General features: G+C 29.7%; 1 protein-coding gene across 1 annotated transcript in view; it reads right to left on the bottom strand.

The window, feature by feature from the left end:
* The window catches only part of LOC142325090 (uncharacterized), a 61594-nt gene that overhangs the window by 13146 nt on the left and 28925 nt on the right, over positions 1-19523 (bottom strand). Inside the window, exons 11-16 of the mRNA XM_075366427.1 lie at positions 18190-18356; positions 16198-16265; positions 10202-10287; positions 8499-8820; positions 7386-7507; positions 4435-4562 (exon numbers count right to left, since the gene is read on the bottom strand). Coding sequence (XP_075222542.1) covers positions 4435-4562; positions 7386-7507; positions 8499-8820; positions 10202-10287; positions 16198-16265; positions 18190-18356 — 893 coding nt within the window. The remainder of the gene's footprint in view (positions 1-4434; positions 4563-7385; positions 7508-8498; positions 8821-10201; positions 10288-16197; positions 16266-18189; positions 18357-19523) is intronic.

Raw genomic sequence — 19523 nt, 5'->3', positions numbered from 1 at the left:
ATATGTACTGTAGACGTTTTCCTTTTAAAAATGATTATCTTAGCCTAATAATAATTTTCTAAAAAGAAAAATTGAACAAAGATATATTTGTTCTTGATTTATATGACATTAAACTGATAAAATACAATATTAATCGAGGAAATAATTATATAATTCATTTTTACTATGATGTGAATGCAGCCATTTGTATTATCAGTCGTCAGTTAATCGAAGTAGACTCTATCCATCATGTTAACTTGGATAATGAACTGCAATTGAAAACCAAATCATATCAAAGAAAACTAATGATGATTTATTTACATTCTAAATTGAATGAAGCAAACTTGGTGCACGAATACAGAGTAATTAAAACCACATATTTTCATTTCATACAATCTCAACTGAATTTTGTTTTAAATTTATACAGATAATAGATGACCTATAAGACCAAGTTATTGTTCTCTTGAAATAAAGCCAATTTTTCTAATATTTAAATGATTCCTAGTTTTCTGACTCTGTATTCAATAATGGCAGAAATCTGTACTTCTACACAAGAATATTAAAATATTCAATCATGATATCATTTTTTTTTTCAATCATGATTATCATTTTTTTTATAAATAAAGAATATTTTTTAGTTCAAAAAAAAAAATATATATATATATAATATAAGATGGACGAAATGATTCCGGAACCAATTTAAACTTTACTCCATACTTAAAATCTTAATTAAGAAAATCGGTTCGCGCCTCCATGTTGGTTCGTCTGGATAACCAGTTAGAAACGTGGCGATTTCTACTGGTGAACTAAATCAGAATCACCTCTCTGGATCACATCCATAGTTATAACTTGGGAATTTATTCCCACCCAAGGCTGACTTGCCTTTGAAAGTCAAATATGGAAAGTCTTTTAAGAAAACATCCACCGTCTGGTAAATACCAGAGAAGGCTGCACTCGGATACGGTGGGCAGCTGCTTAAAAGACAACAACGAATTGGAGCGTTTGTTAACACCCAAAAACAACACAACTTCAAAATTAAGGATAAAACACAAGCAAATAAACTACATTGCCATTCACAATATTAATTCTCTAACTCAACCCGGCAAACTAAAAACTCTAACAGACCATAATGGACAAACAAAAAATCCTAATCGCAGGACTTCAAGAAATGAGAAACACCGATCAAGGTGTGTTGAATCTCAGGGTTACAGAATTTACAAAGGAATCCCCGGGAAACGTGTGATGAAGAAATGCCCACAGTTTGGAACAGGATTTGCAATCAATCTTAAAATAATTGACTCAGTCGTAGAATTTAAGTCTTATTCCCCCAGGATTTCAACCTTAACCCTAAAATCAGCCAATAAATTCTACACCATAATAAATGTCCATGCTCCCACCAATGACAAAAACAATCTTAAAAAAGATAGAGAAGAGATGGACAAATTCTGGGAACTTCTTGACCAAACTGCAAACAACATAAATAAGACCCACACCAAGATTTTAATAGGGGACTTTAATGTCCAACTTGGTAAAGAACGAAGATATCGTGATATTATCGGAAAATGGCCTGCCCAGAAGAAAACTAACAAGAACGACCAAAGACTTGTCGAATTTTGCAGGAAACCATAATATGATCTCAAAATCCACCTATTTTATGAGAAAACCAAACAAATTGAAGACTTGGAAACACCCAGATTGGGAAAAAGGGGAATGGCAACTCGATCATGTTTGTATGGACCAGAATTATTACAAGGAGATTTATAATGTTAAAGTCTTGAGAGGAACAGATACTGGATCGGACCATTACTTAATTAAAGTTAAAATAAAATTCACCCCGCATAAAAAGAAAAAATCCCAACCTAAAAACAAAAGAGCTTATGATCCACATAAATTAATAAACAATGCCATCTTTGAAGAAACAAAAAAAAAAAAATCAAATTAACTAATAATTTAAAAGAACTGACATCCCAACTGAAAGAAATAGCTGAAGAACTAGCCCCTATAAACCCAAGAAAAAAACACCAATGCTGGAATGAAGAATGTGACAAAGCATTCAAAGACCGACACCGGGCTTGGATCAATCACCAAACCCAGAAAACTGAAGAATCTAACCATGAATTCACCAAACAAAGGAAAATAACTCAGAAAATTATAAGAGGAACCAAACGACAATCCCAAAAAAACTTGATTCAGTAAATAGAAGAAAGTTCCAAGAAAACTAACTCCCGAGACTATTATAAAATTTTTGGTCACGCTCTTCAAAGATATGAACCACCCACCCTTATGCTGAGAGGAAAAAAAGGAAATATGGCCCACACCAATAAAGAAAACGCTGAAATTTTGGCAGAAACCTTCAATAGATTCCTGAACTGTGACGACCCCCCAGAACTTTTTGAGTTGACACTGAAACTCCAGTTAAAACTTCACTGGTAAGTATCAATCTGCCAACAATTCAAGAAGTTCTCGCAGCCTTAAATGAAATAAAAAACTACAAAGCAAGCGGAGAAGACCAGCTTTTTGCAGAACTCTGGAAACAATGATCAGTTTATTCAGTCAAAACTTCCCTACATCTATGCCTTGTAAAAATATGGAATGAAAAAAAACTTCCAGAACACTGGACCCACACACAGCCCTCATTCATCCATTACATAAAAAAGGGGATAAAACTAATCCGGAAACTACAGAGGCATATCTCTCCTGGATTGCAGATACAAAATCCTGTCGAGAATCATATACAACCGATGCAAAGACCAACTAGAACTGGAACTTGGGGAATACCAAGGGGGATTTAGGCCATGGAGAGGTTGCCCGGAGCAAATAATATCCCTAAAACTTATGATGGACTTATATAAAAGACGGAAAAAACAACTAATAATCACCTACGTCGACTTTAAAAGGGCCTATGATTGTATACACCGACCATCCATGCTGAATATTCCGAGAAACCTGGGCCTTCACCCTAAACTCGTAAACATGATAAAATTAACTTTAACCAATACCCAGTCCAGAGTGAAATTCAGAGGTGAACTCTCTCAACCCTTCTACATAAAAACTGGATTGAGGCAAGGAGACGGCCTCTCACCACTCCATTTTAACTGCGCCCTCGAATTTGTCATGAGAAAATGGTATGAAATAAATCCTAAAAATATAAAAATGGGTACTAAGAAAAACTCCATCACACTAAATTGCCTAGGATTTACAGATGACCTCACTCTTTTAGCAAATAATATTCAAGAAGCCAAAACACAAATCATGAGCCTTCAAAACCTAGCACAAAAGATAGGGCTTCATATCTCTTTCGAAAAAACTGAACTAATGGCCATAGATCCTCTGGTAATAGAGCACATTACGGTAAACAACCAGAAAATTAAAATAGTGAAACAATTTAAATGTCTAGGGGAAATAATAACTTATAATTTAAATGAAAAAGTGACGTGGCAAAACAGGACAAATAAAATGATTAAATTCCAAAAATTAACTTGGTCAACATATAACAAAAAATGCCTTTCTGCTAAAACAAAACTTAAACATTATAAAACTGTAGTTCAGCCAGAAGTCACCTACGGAAGCGAGACTTTTCAAAATCACTAAGAAAAACCGAATTGATAAAATTCTGAAAATAGAGAGGAGAATTGTCAGAACTTGTATCAATAAAAAACACCAAAAAGAAGGCCAATGGTGGATTGTGCCAAATGAGGTGGTGTATCGAGAAATAGAGCCTGTTACTGATACTATGCGGAAAAAAAGAATCTCTTTCTTTGGTCATCTCATAAGGACACGGGAAACAAGACTGTCAAGAAATATCATTGAAAAGCTCTGGTTCCAAAAGCTAAAAGTAGGATGGATCAAGGAAATTAGAGAAGATATGAAAGAATTGGGAATTTCCCTGACTGACCTACAGAATAAAACTGGAAAAATTACAAAGCTAAAAGACAAAAGCATTAGATTTAAACAAAAGACAGACAAACAACAAAATACAACGAAGAGGGTGTTTACGTTTGAAGAAAATAAAGAAAGATCTGAACAGATGAAGAAATACTGGGCAGCTCGGAAGAGTAAAATAACACACTTTTCTCAGAAAAGATCCAACTAAAATTGACTTAAGTGGTCCCATGTTGGCCGTAAAAGCATAATAATAATATAAGATAAGGTAAGGATGCTAAGTTTTTTCTTAGATGTAAGGTATAATGTATTATTAAATCTATACTTGGTCAATTAAAACTTCACTAACAAATGAAAATGAGTAGTCACAAACACCAAACTGTATCTAACTGGTACATGCATGATGTTAATTAAATTTTCATAATCTGACTCTTCAATTGCACACTTTGCTGTTAATTTTAACTGGTTTATAATCAGGAACAAAACTCCTCGTTTAATTCTGTAATAAGTAACACTGAAATAATGTAAAATTACAACAATGCACTAAAATATTTTTAAAAAATCAATACTTACTGCCTGTTTCTTTAGGTATACTTCACGTTCATGTCTGATACGTCTCCAATTTTCATCTTCCTCATCATGATCTGAATCATCATCTGAATCTCTTAACATTTCTAACTTACCATCAGCATTATCATTATCTAAAAACAATTTCATCACACTAGAAGTTATCAATATAGTCAATATATTATTAAAGCCTAAACTGTACACACATTAGTTTTATAACATTAAGCAAGATCAGTAAATGAATGTAATCATTCATATGCAGTGGGAATTTTTATTATCTTAATTTTTTCAAATAAAAATGCAATTACTAATTTTGATACGTAGTGTTCATATATTATTTTAATATAAAAATATAAAATGAGATGATATAGAATCATATTTATATTAATTTTATGAATAAAATGTAATTATAATTTCTTCTGCAATAAAAATCACAGTTGTAAACTACTTCAGTTATAATTATTAGTGTTACAGCTGCAATGGAAGTAGGCAACCTATCATGGAACATGAACAAAAAAATATGCTTTTTTGTAAAGCATATTGATAGTCAAGATAACTGTTTCATTGTAATTACAAACAAAATTATATTTTCAAAAGCGTACCTACTGATTTGAATGGAACAGATGGATAGCATTTTCCTTTATGTGTGTAGCCTTGCTATTCAGTTTTATTTTAATGCAATGACTCTTTAATGTTGTTTCCTAACCCAATCATCGATTTGTAGTTACGGTCTAATTAACATCATATCCTGGCTTGGTGATAAAGGAACGTAACAAGGAACAGGTGAAAATTCACAACATGAACAAGGATACAGCTGCCTGTTTCCCTTGACCCAGAATCAACAAAGTTGCAATAGAAACTGGGATAAGTCTAACTTATTTTACAAGTCAATTAATCAATCATTCATTAACTAGAACATATTTATCATAACTTTTTATAATGTAATTTCGGTTAATTTATTTCTTCTTACAATGCACTAAAACTATTTTCACAAATTTTCAAGATTTTATTTTTTATAAAAAAAAAACCAATTTGTTTTACAATTTTGCAGTCAGTAGAAATATACTCATCATGATTGCATCTTTTCCAGCTTTTAGGACCAATTTTTTCTAACAGACTGAAACTTGATTTAAGATTTTTCATTTATTAATGATTACACTATTGATTACACTATTAATAAACCAAGTTCTGTAATCATTGTTATTAATGAGAATATATATAATTAACATTCACAACACTACTAAAAATTCTTTAACAAATTGTAGAAGTTTAGTTAATCTAACATAAAATGCTATTACAAATGATAAGGTGTATATAAAACCCAATGTACTAATTCTCAATAAAGCAAATCATCAAGCAATGGAATGATTTTGAATTCAGAGTGTACCAGAGCTACAATAATGACTTTGCAGTCACCTGATCTTCTTTTTCATGGTTATGTACATTTAATTATATTTTTGGGAAAGTTTGTTACCAGATTCACAAGCTTTTACTACATTAATGTAAATGTAGCAGAATACTCTATGTCTAGATAGAAGAAAAAATACAGTAGAAGTCCATTAGTCTGGCATCCAACAGTCCGGAGTGCCCGATAGTCCGGCATCGCTCCGGAAAATTGTAAAAATTTTGGTGTGTCTTTAAAGCAAATAAAAACGCTCGAGAGCTATTCAGAAGTTTTCGGGGTAGTTCGGGATCATCCGGAAGCGCTCGGTATTGTTCGGAAACAATTAGCGGCCAGCTAGTCTCAACTGTCACAACAAATTCAGGTGCAGTGCAGCTCCGTTAATCAATCACGAAGCGTCTTCGCCATTTTTTTGTGCGTTGTTGTTTTGTGTCCTTTCACATCGCAGTAAACGTAACTTTTGAAACTGTTTATAAAAAAAGTGATTTTCGTTCTAACTGTACAGTGACCATGCTTTCAAAACCTAAGCCTTCGAGTTCAAAAGGAGAGAAACGAAAACACGTAACACTGACTCTCAATCAGAAACTAGAAATCATCAAACGGCTAGAAAAAGGCGAGAATAGAAATATTTTAATGAATGAGTTTAATATTGGCTCATCGACTATTTATGACATTAAAAAACAAAAAGATGAACTAATGAAGTTTGCTTCTCAATCGATAACAACTGAAAAATTGGCTTCTAGACAAACATTAAAAAAACCAAAACTGGAACAGCTAGATAGTGTATTGTTCAAATGGTTTAGTGCAGTACGTTCTGAAGGAAAGCCGGTAACAGGGCCAATGATTGTTGAAAAGGCAAAGGAATTCGGCCAAGATTTAGGAGTTGCTGAAAGTGAATGTAATTATTCTGATGGTTGGCTCAGAAACTTTAAGTTTCGGCATGGAATTCGAAGACTTGATGTAACTGGAGAAACACAACAAACAAGAAAACAAAAAGACATTCATGACTTTTTTAAATCTAAGTGAAATATGTTTTACAGTACGTGTACATACATTATATGAAATGTAAAATAAACTTTGTTGTATGTACAGTATTTCCATACTGTATTTGTAGTTTAATTATTAACCTAATTGTTCTTATAATTACCGCTCGATAGACCGGAATTTTCGGTAGTCCGGCACCGAGCCGGTCCCGAACATGCCGGATTATCGGACTTCTACTGTAGTACATTTACATTTACTTGATGTCTCCAATATTAACTCAGCATCCCAACCCAGTAGGCCTTGTTGGGATGCCACTAACGTAAATGCCTCAGTAGACAATTACATCAGTGATTTATAAACTCAGCTTTTGCCTTCGCTGCAGGCCTCATCTGGACATCTTGAATGTCCCCTACATCATTGTCCTCTGAACTAGCTAACCGAGTTCATGGAAGCACAAAGTGCTTCACCTAGTTCTACATTTATTTAGCTCAGCAGCTTTGTTTACAAATAACAAAATTTTTATTATATAACATGCAACTTGTTTATTTTATCTTCATATTAAAATATTTACCTGCATTAGCCCAACGGAACTGGCGTACACGTCCAGATCCATCAGTATGCAATTCTCCATCTTCAAGCAATAGTTCTTGTAAAAGCCTAATCTCCTTCTTATCTTCAACAAGTAACTGTTGCCTGTAGAAAAACCATCACAAAAATCAAACTACAAAAACTTATTAAAAAAAAGACAAAAAATGGAAACTGTATCATAAAAATATATGCTACTAATAACTAAGTTTATTACTTCAATAAAAACAGAAGATTATATCCTTATGTATCATTCTGACAAAGAATAAGATAAAACTTGTTCAAAGAGTATACTAAAACACATTGTAGAAACCTAATTATTTGTAAAGCTCAAAATTTTAAATAAAAGTAATACATTCTAATAATTTTTCCTTGGAATTGCAAGAAATTCTTGTGAATAAATAAAATATTAACAAACAAAAGAAAGTAAAAATAAACAGCTAGAGCAAAGGACAACTCAAAAATAACTACGAATATATAGATGAATGAAATGAAATTGTATAGGATTAGAAAAGAGAAACACAACTAGCATACGTAATGGAGATAAAGCAGTAGAAATGTTTTATTGTACTTTAATTATTTATGGAAGCAAATGATAGTAAGTTGTTAAACATATATTCAAAGATAGAATATTAAAAACAAACACATTCTTTTGAAATATAAACTAAGTAAATTCTGATGCAGTAGGTTCAACATCAACTGATGTCTCCAATCAAATCCAATCATGTTTTCTGAGAAAAAAATTAATATAAATAAATCAAATGAAAAAGGGCATAAAATACAAACAAGAAGTTTCTCTGAAATAGTTTTTAACATGTGATGTGTGATAACAAATAAGGACAATAGGAACTTTTCTCAACATAAACAAATTTAATACACTGACTTAAAAATGCCAGCTATCCAGGTTTGGTTGACTGATACGTTCAAAAAATAAATGAAATTTAAACTGCTGTTAATTAAATAGAAGTGAAATGAAATAATTCTTGTAGTGTAAACTTACATTACAAAACATTGGAATGTTATTCATGCAGTAAATATTGATACTGCATTTACAGGTAAATATACTTTATGTGTACGTATATACAACAAAAATACTCACATATGAATTTTTCCTAACTCTGTATTGAGTTTGTCTTGATCAAGAATTTCTTCATCACCAGCTTCAGCCTCAAAATTATCAAGATCTTTTTCATCTTCATCTTCACTACCCCATTCCGATTCACTAAGTTCTGCTTCATTTTCTAAGAAACTTTTACCATCTTTAATAATTTCATTTTCTTCCGAATCATACTCTACTTCAGCTTCTTCATTCATATCTATAAATTCATCATCTTCATCTTCTTTGTTTTCTTCAGCATCAGTAACATCATCTTCACACACTTTATTACTATTACTTTCAATATCACCTTCTTCTTCATCATCTAAAAATAAAAAAACTTAAATTGCAATTGCATGACAATATTATAAAAACTATTTTCAAACAACAATCACATCTACTTTTTATTTCAATTTCTAGAAAATGTTTCAGATTTTCATAAACGTCTTGTCTGCATTAATGAATTTCAAACATAAAATTGACATACTAGATAATAAATTAATTCCATTTGATCTATCAATGTAAAATTTATTAAAATTAATTTTATTTTTTAACCAATATTAGGTTAAAAAATAAGATTAATTTTAATAAAGCAGTAATATTATCATATAACTATTATACTAGTATAGTTACACATTATCGTAACATATAATATTATATATCGTACAACTCAAAATTAAGGCATTATAAAATGTGTTCTATCAGAATTACAAGATGTGTAGAATGTTAACAGTGCTTTTCAGAACAAGAAAACATGAAAGGAGAGAAAAAAATTTTAAGAAAAATATAACGACCAAAGTATGAAGATGAATTTACATACTGAAAAGTGAAAAAGAAATTTAAACAGATATAGAAGAAATTGGATATTTAATCTGAAAAAAGAATATTTAAGATTTTATGGACATTTGTATAAACAATGAACTGATGAAACAAATATTTGTTTTTTTAATGAAAATAGAATCATAAAGACCACATGGTTTAAAGAAATACAAAAAAAAAATTTATAATAATTTGATTGAAGACAGAGATGAATTTAGAAAATCAATACAAGAATAAGTTTCCAGAAGGAGAAAAAAGAAAGATACCACCTGAATAGATGGGAGAACGAAAGGAACAATAACTGTGAAAGAATGAAGATCCTCAGGAAAAAATTCAGTAGTATTAATTAGCATGGATATTTATAAAATCCCGTCACCCATCATGTTTTTATACATTTCGGTAAATTTAATAAAAAAAATTTTATACTTGTTAATTTTTAATAGAAGAGACAGAGGATGCAGGTTTAAAGATTAATGATTATTAAAAATGTGTTAGAAGAAAATATAAAAATAACTAAGTTTGAAAAGTATAATAAAAACAGATCTAGAAAGGGAGATAAAACAGTTTTTGCAATAAATTCATATAAATAAATGCAGGTCTTCCAAGATTGAGATGGTGAGATTAAGTGAGAGGGGGTGCGACAAGATTGGAATAAGCACTGGCTGAGATAATTAAAGAAAGATTGTGATGGAAGACCAAAACCAAGATATTTTGCAGACAAAATATTACAGAAATACTTTAAAAATAAAAAATTACTTTTTAAAAATCTTTCTGTTTAAATAACATGTCAGAGAAAGTTTTTATAAAATACATTGTTTATGTTTTTAAAATAATTACCAAATTAACAAAATAGCAAAATGAAAGACAATAAATCAAGTTCATCATACCTGAATAATGGATTTTATGTTTTTTATTCTTTTGTGATTTTTCAAATACTTCATCATCAGAATCCTCCAGCAAACTTCTCTGTTTCCTATTAAAATTATAACAAAAAAATTAAAGTAAAAAAGATTTAGTAAGGCACACTAAGAATTTTTTTACTAACTTATGATCTAAAATTTATAAGACTCTTTCAGAACATCTGAACATAATCCAGCCACTAGAAGCATGCCCATTTGCAAATATGTTAAGGTTCTGTTAAAGATATTTTAAAGCAATATAAAAAATAAACCTACATAACTTTCCCTTTTTAACTACAAATTAGTTGACAATAATTTGTAAATTTGATAATACTTACAGAATACAAAGTACATTAAAAATGACTGTCTCTAGTATACTGTGTAACTATAATTAGTATAACTACTAATGTCATTTCTCAATTTTTAATATAAATAGTTCTGCTTCAGTGTATTCATTATAATTATTTAAGGGCATAAAAAAACAACACTGTGTGCAACTGAAACATGAATTTCACCTAAATATTAAAAATAAAGATGAATAGAAACTAAAAAAAAATGGTGTAACGGAACACTCCTGGCAAACCTAAATTACACCAAATCATGTCTGGATTGTACATTAATGTTTGCTATCCATTTTGTGACTACCACATCTGTTCTACATACTTTTTAAAAGTTCCAATCATAACAATAGTCTGCTTGCAAGTCAGTATGCAGACTTAATGAAAAAATTTTGTTTAATTGTAACCGAAATCAATAAGTTTTAACATACAAAAAGATCCAATATTTAGAGATTGATCTATATATTTATCTGTAACAAATCATCAGCATCATTTGTTAGAGACTGAGGAAACAGAACAGGTCATCATTCCATGTTTAATCAACAAAGCCCCCCACAAGCTGACCAACTGGGATTTTCATGAAATTTGTTATAAATTAACTATTGATAAAGTTATGAGAAAATAATGAATTTCAGATCTCTTAACATAAATCATTTCATTTTTAGAGCCCTTCAAATTTGCTGGAAAATTACAAATTTTGACTTGTGGCAGCAGTGTTAGGTCCACATAATTTTGTTATTTATTAAGGTAGAATGATAAACTTGGTTTCATTTTAAAGCTTATTTGATTGCTCTTTCATATTATATACAAGCCTATGTTTACATGAATTTTGATTTCAAGGTCATCACCTTTGACCTTCAATTAAAAAAAAAACAGGTCTTTTTTAATAAATATTTCTTAATAAAAAATGTAAGTTATTCATCATTGTACTATGAAACAGTTGAGAAAATTTGAAACTGGGACTGCTTTGGGATCAAAAGATAAAAAATAAAATGTATGTCAATGTTTTAGCAAAATTCACTTTTTTTTAAATTTCTAATTAATTTTAGAAATAAGACTACAATGAATATTAAGTCAAAATGAGGTTGAAAATCATTACACTTTATGCTTAAAAGTTAAATTAAGTTAACAGTTTTAAGTAAAACAATAAATCTCATACATTTTTAAATGACCTGATAAACTCAAGCATAAAAACATAATTATGTATAAAATATAATTCTCGTGAATCTCTTCTTCTAATACAAGAATCTAAAATAATATAATAACTGTACGACTAATAATTAAAATATAACAATCCATGTCTTTAAATAATTAAAATTATGACGTTTATGATTTTGACATTTTCACAGTCAGAATCTTGCACAATATACAAAAAGTAAGGAAAAACAATAAAAAATTTCAAATTAAAGCTTTATACATTCTTAAATTAACTGCTTCATTTCAGTAAATGTTATTTTAAATAAATACTTTAATTTGTATTAATTTTAACAGTATTCTGATAAAATACATTACAGCACTTATGTACTGATTCATTTTTCAAGGTAATTATTTATAAAATAATTTTTTATAAAAATGATTTAATAATTGTAATCTGATATTTTCATTGGCTTTCAATTATTGCTAATTAAAAGTTATACCAATAACATTAGTATTAAGTTAAATATTAAAAGTGTTTATGTGCTTATTTGAAATACCTGATAATCTCGCTGTCAGTTTTTCATTTGCCTGAGTAATTTCCTTTTCAGATAATGTATACATATTCAGTAACAGTTTTTGAATTAAATTTTGTTAGTACTTCCTGTTGAGGTAATATTAGAATATCACTGCGTGCTGGAAAAACATAAGAAAAATGGACCTTGAGGGTGAAGAAAACTTACTTCCACTTCTGTAGATTCATTTGTAGATAATACACAAGCGATCCCCCAATCACCGTTATAAATGAACGTGATAAAACCTTTTATATCAGAAATTTCAGGAAAACCAAACTTCTGTTTCATGCAAAACTTTATGTTGTTCATATTCTTCATTTTCAGAAATAATTTTTGTTTTAAGATGTCCTTTCCTAACTGGTAAAAAACATGAAACTTTTGAGTACCTGGAATCGCCACCACTTTTGTTAAACAAGGTGGTAAATACTTTTCTTCTTTCTGATATTCTTCATTTGAAATGAATATGAAATTCATATTTTTAATATTTAACCAACCCCAATCATAAAGCTGAGCGACTGTTGTTATTTGATCTTGGTATGGCCGTTGTAAACTTGTTTTTAATGCTAATCTTTTAAGAGTACCACCAAGACCATCACATGCACTCTTGTTATATGATGTGGCAAAGAAGTGCCATTCCGCGTTGGCACTAAAGTTATCCTTATGATATGTTAAATTCACAAAATTTTTACGATTTTTATATTGTGCTGCTGAACCATCTGGGAAGTAAATTAGTTTATTCACAATATTATACTTTTCTTTAAAAATTGAATTAGTTTTTTTCTGAAAAATGTGAACTGATACTGTGTCATGCTTGGGCTTCATCTTGTAGTATAAATAAATAATTTTCAGCAGTCACATAATGTGATAAAGATTCCGGTTTCAATTAGTGTTTAAATTTTTTAAGAAGTTTCACTGATGAGAAGAAACAAATGAATGATGAACGAGAACTGATAATTTTTCAATAAATGTCTCAATAAAATCTTCTGTGTTCTTCGCTACTGTTTCTAAACTTGAACAATCAGTTGATATTCATTGCTTAAAAGTTATTTTGTCCATAGACTTTTTAACAAATATTGAATCTAAAATGTTTTTAAAATTGTCAGAATCAGAAAAATTCTTACACTCACCAAGGAAACAAATTTATTGAGGTGGATTACAAATAATTAGTGCTACACTGCATTTGTAAGATGACTGCTGCACTCTTTTGTTAAATAATTTAATTTACATCCTTCAAACATTAATTTCAGATTCTGATGGATAAAATATACAAATACACTATGAGTTCCACTGCCACCTGCTAAAACACAATTTTTAGGACATAAAATAGCAAAGGTAGAAAACCAAATTTTAATTCCTGAATGACTTTCTTTAAACTGTTGTTGATGTATCTCTTTCAGATTAGTCACTTTTAGTACTAGTCTTTTTTGAACTTGAATGTTTCCTCAAGGTGATTTGATTCTGACACAGTTTTTTTTTTGTCTGGCATTACACAACTTACATCATCTGATTTATAAAACGCCTGAATACATTCAACTATGTTTTGATTCAGACACTTTCCAGGTTTAGAGTTCACTGATGTCAGAATCTGTTGTTCTTTAAATAGTTGTTTTGCCGGTCATATCATCTAATTGGTAGTTCTGGGAATTTATCTTGCACTTTTTTGATGCTCCAACTTCATGGAAGAAGACTAAGAATTGCAATTTTAAGACTTCTGTCCATTGTACAATTAAATTTTTTTTTCAACTGTACCACGATTTTGCTATTAGGTTCAACTAGAGATGAAGTCTCAGTGTTTTTACTAGCTACATTGAATATTCTTTTCCCTTATTGATGACTCAATTTTTGCAATCTTTTTGGTAGGATATGTTTTCTCTTGCAATCTTTTAGATTTTACAGGTGATTCCCCAATACTTACTAGACTCTAATTGAGCCTGTCTAATGCATAATTTGTTTCATCATAAAGAGCTTCTTCACCATCATCTGCTGCTTCTTCTTCTGAAGCTTTATTACTAATTGAGGCAAGTTTTTCCAATACATAATAAAAATCTTCCAATCACTTTCTAAACTTTGATTTTTTCTGTCATCATGGTAACACTTTTCTTAAATTCTTAGTAACATTATTATGACCTTCTTTTTGAAGTGGGCTACAACATTTATTATTGTAAAAAGTTGTCATACTTCAAAAGATATCTAGGTTTAAAAAAAACTGTAACAACACCAACATTTAGCAATCAATAAGCGAACATTGAATTTCTTGACTTCAGGGCAGGCATATTTATGCAGTGCTCATGCTTTCTTACAATATGTTATTTCATAAATAAATTATTTAAATCAAATATTTTAGGTCATATTTAATATTGTTTACACTAGAACATGGACACAGACTATGACTAAGTTGATATAAGTAAGCATCAACACATTTTGTTTTAAGATTGTATTAATTACACTGAGTCATTGCATTAATCATCATTGGTCATTTGATTGAGTTGAGATATATTATTTCTTATTATTAGACAAAACAAATGACATATTATTTAATTTTGCAAGTCAGCCAACAAAAATTTAAGTATTTACCACCTCAAAACCCCACAAAAACTTTTTTTTTTAAAACATTGATACACATTTTAGTGTTTTCTCTAGATCCCAATGCAGTTCCAGTTTTAAATTCTCACAGCTATTTTATAATATAATGATTAATAAAATATAATTTACATTAAAAAATTAAGACTTTTCTGAAATTCAAGGTCAAGAGTCAAAGATGATGACCTTGAGATAGAGATTTATGTAAACATAGGCTTGTTGTAGTCATATGGGAGCATCAAATAAGCTTTAAAATAAGTCCAAGTTTATCATTCTACCTTAATAAATAACAAAGTTATGTCAACCTAACACTATTGCCACAAGTCAAAATTTACCATTTTCCAACAAATTTAAAGGGCTCTAAAAACAAAAAGATTAATGATTTTGATCTGAAATTCAGTATTTTCTCATAATTCTATCACAGTTAATTCATATCAAATTTCATGAAAATCCCAGTCGGCCAGGTTGTGAATAGCTATCCATCCACCTTGTTAATTTGACACGGAATGACCCAAACATACACTGGAAATTTAAATAATAATACGGTAGGTAAATGGTCTAGAATTGTAAAGAAAAGATTTTGAAAGAGAAGACAATTTTAATGTTTAAAAGTTATTGTTAATACAAATACCATGGAAAGTAGATTTTATCTTGACTAAAGCTAATTAGAAAGTGTTTACTTAGATTAAATAAAATGTTGAATTCAAAAGTACAATCATGTTGGTAATATATAGCACATAAACGACATAAGAAAGAGGATGACCCAAACAGCGAAACAGCTTGAATTGGATACTACTTAACACATAAGGCCATGAATTAGCTATGATTCATTCAGCCAAGCAAAAAAAAATTTTGAATCTAAACAAAATTTTTTATTGAAGCAAAGAAATTAATATTTCTATAATTAAAAGGAAGCATATTAAACTGTTTATAAATCTGGTACAAAAAACTTCCTCCAAAAAGGTAACAAAAACTTACTATAAATCCTGTCCATTGGGCAAACTGAGGAGTAAAGTTTTTCAAAGCAAACTACCACTGGATTGATATTGTTCCAGTGTGTCACTAGGTACAGAAGTGATCTCAGCACAGGCACAGCTACTTGCATTTAAAATGAAAATTCCAGTCACTTACATGTGTTACTAAAATTTTTATTCATAGTATATGTTACTACTGAATTTATATCTATGCACCACTGAAAGGTGGATATAATTACTAGTGATTTTCATCTTTATAATAATAATAAGTATTTTATAGTAGAGGTGATCATTAGATCATACAAAAATGTAAATAAAATCTATCCATTTAAAAAATTACTTTTAAACTCTTCATTCTTTTAAAAATAAATGTTGCACATTACCTTAAATGTGTAACATCTTTCAGTTCTTTACTTTCTTCAGTGGATAATGATGAAGACAGATTACAATTCTGAAAATAAATAAACTGATTAAATGAAATAGATAACGACACAGTGTTACAGGCAGTAGAAAGTATAAAATATTCAACTACAATAGTACTACCGGTCAGAGTTTAGAAAGCTTAATGCACCTGATGGAAAGATTAATGAACTCTGACTTTCTTCTTGCTCTCTATGATGCCTGTACATAATCCCCTTCAATGCACTGTTATCAGTGTGAACAATACTTTAGATATCCTAGGTAGAATTACTGTGAATCTACATAATTAAACTTTAACAATAAACATACTACATTATACAACACCAGTTATAAATCATTTGTGTGCTTACCTATTAGGTATTTCTTGATCTTCATATGTTATAAAAGTATACGTATTAAAAACAATAAAACAGTAATTTCAAGAGGTTATCCCTAAAGTAAAGACCATTTCTTGGTAAAAAAATGTATTCTGAAAACTTTATAAATATTTTTTATTTCTCTTAAACTACATACCTTATACTACTTCTCTATATAATCACCACATAATTAATACATTTATCCATCAAATGTTCTCAGGAAATCACGTGTTAGACCCGCAACATGTGGACGTGCATTATCGTGCAGCAGGATGACACCATCAATCAACCACCCATGTCGCCAATTTTGAATGGTGCATTGTAACTTACATAGTTTTGCAGTAGGCTTCTGCATTTATAATCGTTCCACGTGGCATAAAATCAATCAGCAGTAAGTCAAACCGATCCCAAAAAACTGTGGCCATTAGTTTGCGTCCAAATGGCCGTGGCTTGACCTTTGTTGGTCTACTTGGTGATTGAGGATGACACCATTCACTTGATTGCCGTTTTCTCTCTGACATGTAATACAAAATCCATGTTTCATCGCCGGTAACAATCGAATTAAGAAACTCATCACCTTTTTCTGTATAGCACATCAAAAATTCCAAAGCAGATCCCATTCAGATTTTTTTATAAGACATGTGGCACCCAATGTGCACAAACCTTTCTGAAGCCTAAATGGTTATGAAAAATGCAACCAATAACAGCTCTTGAAACATCAGGAAAAAGAAGGGCCAGGTCGGAAATAGTTAAGCATCGATCTTTTCTCATTTCATCATCGATGTGTTTCAAGAAGTCCTCAGTGATTATTGAGGGTGTCCCTGAAAGTCCTTCATTATGCATACTAATTCTGTTATTTCTACTGTTATTTCTAATACGTGGAGTCATGAGAATTTTGGGACTAATGTATGAGTCCCAAAATTCTACACACATGTTGAAAACTACAGTTTTAAAGCATTTTATTACTCAAAACTATTAAAAACAAAAAAGAAACTTAAATACTTTTTTTTTTAATTTTAGTTTTCAAATTCACTGTGCAAAGTAGAAACTTCTTCAGACTTATTAGCTTTTATCTTCTATAAAGAAGACATATCCTACTGTTTTTCATTTGTTTTCTTTCATTCTTGATTATAATTGATATTTTAACCTGCATAAATCTGTCATAGACATAATTGGGAAAATTTTTAATTTTCCCTAATATGATTATATCTTAAATGTTCTCTTATCAACTTATTCCTTAGTGAATCAACCTCTCAAGTCATTACTTTAAATTTAGGTATTAATGTTCAGTCTTATCCCATAACATAAAATCCATCTGCTTGAGCTTGACTAAGCTACCATTATCCGAGTATCAAATAAAATAGAATAGACAGTTTGTAATCAACATGCTTATAAGTTCAAAAGCAAATTTAGTCTACTAAAATCCAACTAAATTAAGATAATACTAACTAATACAGCTAATAGAGATTCTATGTTTTATTAAACATAAATTTATAACTTGTCACTTTAGTTTTGCTCACCAACTGTTATTTTTAGGCAAATAAAACAAAAAAAAAATTAAACAAGTATCAAATAAAAAGGCTTAATCATCAACAATACCTGTGATTGAGTAAAAAACTGTGAAACCTTTTCGTCAGAACCTTCTAACTGTGATAAAGCAATTGGTTGAGAAGGAAATGCTCCAGAGCAAATACCCATTATATCACTCTGAGACAATTTATTTGTGTTATCATCTTTTACCAAATCTTCAATACGAGTAAACTTTCCTGAAAAAGAAAGGATGAGATAAACCCAATAACTTTTTACACTAAACTTTATTTTAGTACACTTTTGGTCAACTTGAAATCTTAGTACACTTTAAATTGCCAATTTGAACATTATTTTTCATTAAATAGTAAATAAAAGAAATTGTACATTACATTTTAATGCAATTAGTATAAAAAAATTAATTTAATGATTATCAGAAATCAAATTTATTTTTCTTAAATGCTTTAATTTGTTAGTTACCAATAAAGACTGAAATATTAGGAAAAATACATTTTAAATAATTATAATTAATAATTATTATACCATAATTTGAAAAAATGGTTAACAATTAAGAAGGTAGGTATTAAATGTTTGTAATGAGACAAGAGTTGGAGAAAGAAGATTAGAGGAAAGCATAAACTAGATTAAAATAGATTGAGTTAATGACCCAACAAATTTTATTTTTTTTTATAACACATACTTCTAGTTAGCATCCTTTAAGCATAGCAACTAATGTTGAATGTTTAACAGAAACAAATGCATATAGTTTATATTATTCTAGCCCTTCAATTTAACAGAATAAATATCTCATTATCAACATGACAATGACTTACTTGTTAATTAAGAGAAACTAGTAATTCTTTCCACCACTACATTCAGTCTATCACATTCTTAAAATAAATAAACTTCTCTAAGCTAAATGGATGATTTTAAAATGTCTAGTTATACCAATTGTTCTTTTTAGAAAAAAAGAAGATACAATGGATGAAAACCCTTGCCCCTCAAAAAACTATTTACTAATAATAACCGCAAGTACATATTGTAATTTATTTTAAAAATAGACTTGCAAAATAAAATTGTTTCTTTTAATTAAAATATCAAATTAGAAATAACAATATTAATATGAAGCTTGACTGATAAATTTTACACACTAGCATGTAACATGGAGACAAAAGGTACTATCAAGTTGGGCATGGCAGTAGTACATGATATCTAAAATCCCCCTCTAAAAACCTTCAATAATGCGTTGACATCCGTTTACTGACTTGTTTTCAGCAGCAATTAAAACAGAGAAGTATAGCCAATTTGTCAACATGGTTAAAACACACACAGTGATCAAATTTTTTAACAGCAGAAAATGTGAATCCTATGAAAATTTTTCATCGTTTAAAACCGGTTTAGATAGT

The sequence above is a fragment of the Lycorma delicatula genome, chromosome 5 (genome assembly GCF_047948215.1).
Source record: "Lycorma delicatula isolate Av1 chromosome 5, ASM4794821v1, whole genome shotgun sequence".
Classification (NCBI taxonomy): Eukaryota; Metazoa; Arthropoda; class Insecta; order Hemiptera; family Fulgoridae; genus Lycorma; species Lycorma delicatula.
This window is presented reverse-complemented; position numbering and strand designations above follow the sequence as displayed.